The sequence below is a fragment of the Triticum dicoccoides genome, chromosome 4B (assembly GCF_002162155.2).
Source record: "Triticum dicoccoides isolate Atlit2015 ecotype Zavitan chromosome 4B, WEW_v2.0, whole genome shotgun sequence".
NCBI lineage: Eukaryota > Viridiplantae > Streptophyta > Magnoliopsida > Poales > Poaceae > Triticum > Triticum dicoccoides.
In genome coordinates this window covers 413900906-413907106 of record NC_041387.1, presented here as the reverse complement: position 1 = coordinate 413907106, position 6201 = coordinate 413900906, and the positions used below count along the sequence as shown (strand labels likewise).

The following is a 6201-nucleotide window of genomic DNA, read 5'->3' as shown; positions in this document are numbered from 1 at the left end:
GCGCACAGGCAATTAGCTAATACTTTTAGATATGAACTAATGTCATCAAACTTATGTCATGTTAATAACATCTTGACGTGGTAACCGTTGGTTAAACCTTATTCCAGCGAGTAGAACCAGGAGTATATATTGTGACACACGATGATGTATTAGAATTTTTTTGAATGGACAATGTTATCAGTTTGCACGAGTCAATATATTTTTTCCGGAAAAAATCTAGCCCAATAATTGCACGAGTAAATGTGCCAGTTGTAAACTAGCATGTGCCGACAATACTATCTTACCATATATTTCAAAACGGAGAAAGCACATCACGACACATAAAATACTATATTAATCTATATCTCTATCCACTAACATAAGATTTCATCTTTCACTCAGTGTTCTCTCCAACACCCCTTCGTCCAATCTTCCACCCTCAATCGTTTTTTTCTGGTTTTTCATCCCCTTTTGAGTTTCATCAAACTACATCATCGATGGTATAGCAATAAATTCACGGTCCATATATAATTTGTTTTTATGGTAAAATCCAGTACTAGACATCTTTCGTAGCCCAATAAATAGTAATAAATTCACGATACATAAGCAAATGAATATAAATGAATCTCCTATATTTGGCAACCCAATAAAGGAGATAAATCATGGGCACATACCTATTTTATCAGTTTAAGAAATAGCTGGAAATCTATATTTTATAACCAAAATATGATTTTATTTTATCTATTTAGTTTGCACCAATATTTCTAAAACACTTGCCCCCCGTGACAACGCACGAGCATATACCTTATATATATACAACTAAAATTCGATAGACAATGTTTCACAATCCACTACTACGGCAGTAGGGAGTAGTACTATTATTTTCTTCAAGGAAGGGAAGCTTGCCCAATAATTGCACCAGCAATTTTCTACTTGTGCCAGCGGTGCTACTCCGTCTGCAACAGAAAAAACATTAAAAAACAATGGTCCTCCAGTCCAGTTCACAATTGCGAATTGCCCCTAGGGCCAAGCCAGTCCAGTTCCCACGGGAGCGCCTCCCCCCGCCCGCGACGCGTAGTGGCCACCGTATATAAGCCCGTTCAAACGGCCGTTTGCCCCAGACCCATCCAAACCTAATCACAAATCGAGGAAAAGCGAGGAGGCGTAGGAGCCGCAGCGAAGACCCCGTCCGTCTCCCAAGGCCGAAGAAGCCCTCGCCATGTCCTGCTCCGTCGCCATCCCTAGCTCGCCGGTGTTCTCTCCGTCGCGCCGCCCGCTCTCCTGCAAGGCCGCCTCCGCCTCGCCCGAGTCCGTCTCCGTGTCGTCCCCGGCGCCCTCCACCGCCGGCTCGCCGCTCCGGCCCTTCGGGCTGCTGCGCGCTCAGATCCGCGAGGAGGCCTCCCCGTCGCCTAAGACGTCCTCTGCGGCCCCCTCCGTCGCCGCCGGATCGGTGCTGAAGAGGCGGCGGCCGGCGCCGCTCATGGTGCCGGTCGATGGCGCCGCGGCCGCTGCTGCCGCGGCGGCGGCTGTGGCCGCCGTGGAATCGGATCCGAGCAACGAGGTGGAGGAGGAGGGCGACGAGTTCGCGGCCTACTGCCGGAGAGGGAGGGGAAGGAGAAGGGTGGAGATGGAGGACCGGCATGTGGCCAAGGTCGCGCTCGGTGGAGACCCCGAAGTGGTAAGCTCGCTCGATGCATCTTCTCTTCTCTCTCATGATTTTGTTTTGCACAATTTTTACGAAATATTTTTGATTTGACCTGACTGAACCCGGGATGGAAATTTCTTGCTGTTTTGTCTAATACTCCGAACTTTGTTAGAGGTACTAAACTTTCTCGTTTACCCCGAACTTTGCAGGCGCTGTTTGCTGTATTCGATGGCCACGGCGGAAAGAACGCGGCAGAGTTCGCTGCCCAAAATATGCCCAAGTTCATGGCAGAGGTGGTGAGGAAGGTGGACGGTGGTGACAGTGATGAAATTGAGGGGGCTGTGAAGAAATGTTACCTGAAGACGGACGAAGAGTTCCTTAAGAGGGAGGAGAGCGGGGGAGCATGCTGTGTCACTGCATTGCTCCAGAAGGGCGGCCTCACCGTGTCCAACACTGGAGATTGCCGTGCTGTCCTCAGCCGGGCAGGAACGGCCGAGGCACTCACCTCTGATCACCGGGCCTCCCGTGAGGATGAGAGGGAAAGAATTGAGAACCTGGTAAGTAGATATTGTATGCCTCAAATGTGTTCCATTATTTGTGTGACAATTGTAGTTTGAAGGATGTGCACTTGCTAAATAAACTAGACCTTGTTTCAATTTGATAATAAAATTCTGTAGTTGTATGCAGTTAGTGGATAACTCTTGTTGCTTGGTTGCACATAGCAATTGTCCTGTGCTTATACAATGGAATAGATAGCTAAAATTTGAGTAATCGTGAGCAAAATTATGCAATATTTCAGTTCTCTGTGACTTATGTGCTCTATCCTATTAATTTTCAGGGCGGGTTCGTTGTGAACAACCGAGGGACATGGCGAGTGCAGGGCTCCTTGGCAGTGTCAAGAGGCATCGGTGATGCACACCTCAAGCAATGGGTGGTGGCTGATCCAGATACCAGGACGCTCCTTGTTGACCCACAGTGCGAATTCTTAGTACTTGCTTCTGATGGCTTGTGGGATAAGGTGGATAACCAGGAAGCCATAGACATCGCCAGGCCTCTCTGCATCGGCAATGACAAAACTTCTCGCATCGCCGCCTGCAGAAGGCTTGTCGAAACCGCGGGTTCCAGGGGGTCTACCGATGACATCAGTGTTTTGATCATACAATTGCAGAAGTTCTCAGGTTCTTCTTAACTTGCCATTGCTGGAGGAACTGGACTCAAACTGTAGGAAGTAGCGCTAACAGAGGGGTGTATCGGGCCGGGCAGGATAGACTGATACCCATATGTTAATTTGCAAGCAAAATTTTAGGTGTCGTTGCACCATTTTGCAAGCATTCGACTCGTTTCGAAATACCATTCTTTATGTACTTAATTTAATTCCATTCATTCATTCTTTGATTCTAATGTAATAAGGCGGGGGTTAATACTCACTTCATACTACTCCCTCCGTTCCTAAATATTTGTCTTTTTAGAGATATCAACAAGTGACTACATACAAACCAAAATGGTTGAATCTACAGTTTAAAATATGTCTACATACATCCGTATGTTGTAACCATTTGAAATGCCTAGAAAGACAAATATTTAGGAACAGAGGGAGTAGAAGAGACTATTGTTGTATGTACATGGTTGACTGGGTAAATGGATTCAGCATAATTGCCTCTTTGCTTATTTTCACCAATATTCCACTCTTGAAGTGCATGTGATTTATATTCGTCAAGAAGCCGACAGCCCGACACATCAAAATAATTTGCAAATATAGAGCAAGAAGGTTCCAAAACTTAATGTTGACACAACTTTTTTTGCACATGAGGAATTTCAGTTCTGCCCATTGTGAGGAATTTCCAAATTCCTCTTAACAGAATGACTGAGTTTGCCTGAAACAAAATGGAGGAACCGGACCCAAGATTCACAAAACTTAATGTTGACACAACTTTTTTTGCACATGAGGGAATTGGTGCAACGACAGCTATTCTCAGAGACGAGGGAAATTTATTGCGGCTCACTGCAGATTCGTTGCTATTGCAGCCGATGCTATCACCACGGAGGCAATGGCCATGAGAGATGGATTACTAGATATCGGTTCATCTATTGGAAAGGTCATCTTTGAGCATTGGCGCATGTGCTAGCTAATCATAGTTATTGTAATAAGTCCTCTTTTAGTTGGTTGGACGAGCCTCCCGATTTCTTGACGAGGGAACTCGTGGACGATGTAAGCGTGTCTTCATTCAATAAAGCCAGCCATGATGGTCTTTCCAAAAAAAAAGGGTTCCAAAACTAGACTTGGTTTGGAGGAGAATAGAGAGAAAGGAGATATGAGTTCATTGTGGGAGTTCTTTTTCTTTGAACAGGGCATAACCCCTTTCTGTTAAGTGAATAACGGAAATACATCAGTTCCGAACCCATTGTGGGAGTTCTATGGTGTGTTTTGGGGAAAACGTTGCTTGCATTCAGTTCAGCCAACAATTTGCTGCCTAAAAGTTCAGTCAAAAGCAAACTCTGAAAGGTTTTGGTGGTGTGCATACCAATTTTGTCTGTGTATGTGTCTTGAAATGATTCGTCGCATCAAAATTCTTCATCATAGCAAGTGTGGCATGTCTCAATTTTTTATTAATCTATTTTGTATTAACCTGTAATAAACCATGTTAATTGTGGCTATATGCATCTATGATGCACATGTCAGGGGTAATAAAACTTCCATTTTCTAACAGGAAAACATACTTGTTACTGAACACTGTACGGCTTGGAGGAGATATGGTCTGAAAATTCAAACCCGCAAATGATGTTGCATATATTTAGGGAACCAAGGCAGTCGCTCTGAAACGCTTCTTTTGCGGGCTAGTTCCATAACATCAATTATCCCAGCTATTACTCAGTCAGGACACTTACAACACCCTTGTACTGACTGATATCAGGCGAGCTGTGCCTCTTTTGAATGTTTTCTTTTCGGAACCGGGCCTCTTTGGAATGTGATCACCGGGACCCCGTGTGATCCCTCTGAGATGCTCTAAGCCGGAAGAGCTCTCCGTTGCAATAACTAATACAGTATATGTACTCTGACGCGGCATGGAAGCTTCCTCGTCGACCTTGTGTCCATCCTGGTCTTGGCGTCTTCTTTCACCAACCGGAGCTGTCATCTAACCTGGCGGTCAAAATTCAGAGGAGGTCATACTATAAAACACGATCGGACTGTTTTTCTCGCGCTACGACCAGCAGTGAGCGCATATTTTTTTGAACCGGGCATTACCCCTTTCCATTAACCAAATAACGGAAATACAACAGTCTCCGAGCTGGATCAGAAAGGAAACGGGAAAGGAGAAAGCGAGTTCAACGCATCGCCGGAAAACCCACCATAGGAACTCGCCTACGAGACACCTGCTGTGGGGCAAAAACCCGACGACACCTACAGTTCTTAGAGCCCAACAAACATCAGCAAAGTACTTTACAAAATACACGACCCATCAGGTCACATTCTCACGCAGGAGGACACACAAAAGCAACCCTGCTTTCTTTGAGTCGGCTGGAGTTTGAAGACGTGAACTGTCATGTAGTCGCCGAATCTTCAGTGACAACTGCGCAGATCATCATCATGTTGCTTGTGCTGCGCCTCAGCATCTCCGCTCCACGCTCCATTGCCTCACGGTCTGCCCCCTTCAGGAGACCTGCCCAGTAGGTGATAAAGACACACGCAAAAAAGATAATCTCGAAAGGAGTTTTACGGAGTTTAAACTCAAAGGTCGCCCTGTTACGATTGTTCCAAATAGCCCAACAGATGGCAGCAAGACCGAAGGTGTAGAACTTAGCACCATCAGAAAGATAAACATAACACCAAGTGTAATATTGCCAGAGGTTATTAGGGCAAAGATCGGTGCCCAGGACCGCTCCCACCGATCGCCAGATCACTCTGGCAACAGGGCATAGGAAGAAAAGATGTTGCGCCGTTTCCCGAGCAGCACAAAACGAACACTTAGCATTACCAGGCCAATTACGCCGTTTCATAACATCTCTAGTTAGGACCGCATCCTGAAATAACTGCCACATAAAGATTTTGATCTTAAGTGGAATACTAGCTTTTCAGACCCATCGATAGTCACGTCCCGCAAGGTTGCTTTCAAGGAGTTTGTACATGGATTTAGTAGTAAATCGATGCTTAGGCCCAGGTGCCCAGCCAACCTTGTCTGGCGCTGTAGATGAGATGGTACCTAGCACAATTGTGCGCATCTCGATCCACATGTTCTCAAATGGGGGGTTTAGCCTTCGAAACTGCTCTACACACGATAAAAGCGTACACGATGTGAAGACGACTAAGTATCCAGCGGCCGTTGCTCTCCTGTACACCTGCATGTGTGGCTGGATTTCACTGTCGTGCGTGAATCGTCTGTGTTTTATCGTCCGTATAGCACTGCTCTTTAGCCTTCTGCGAAACATGTCGCCGGCCCCCACACTACCCAACTTGTCAACCGTAATCTTAGGCATATTACAGATGCTGTTTAGCAGAGGGAATTGAACCTGCATAGGAGGCATGCCATTTATGGAGGACTCCTCCCAAACTTGCGCCACGTCCCCCAAGTTAATCTGAA

The 6201-nt window shown here is 46.0% G+C and overlaps 1 protein-coding gene across 1 annotated transcript; it reads left to right on the top strand.

Annotated features, from left to right (window-relative positions):
• The first annotated feature begins 1106 nt into the window (after window positions 1–1106).
• LOC119290618 (probable protein phosphatase 2C 32) lies at window positions 1107–3292 on the top strand. Its single transcript, XM_037569232.1, has 3 exons — window positions 1107–1657; window positions 1834–2181; window positions 2463–3292. Exons 1-3 carry the CDS (start codon window positions 1199–1201, stop codon window positions 2811–2813), a joined length of 1158 nt encoding a protein of 385 aa, XP_037425129.1. The 5' UTR covers window positions 1107–1198; the 3' UTR covers window positions 2814–3292.
• Window positions 3293–6201: the final 2909 nt, after the last annotated feature.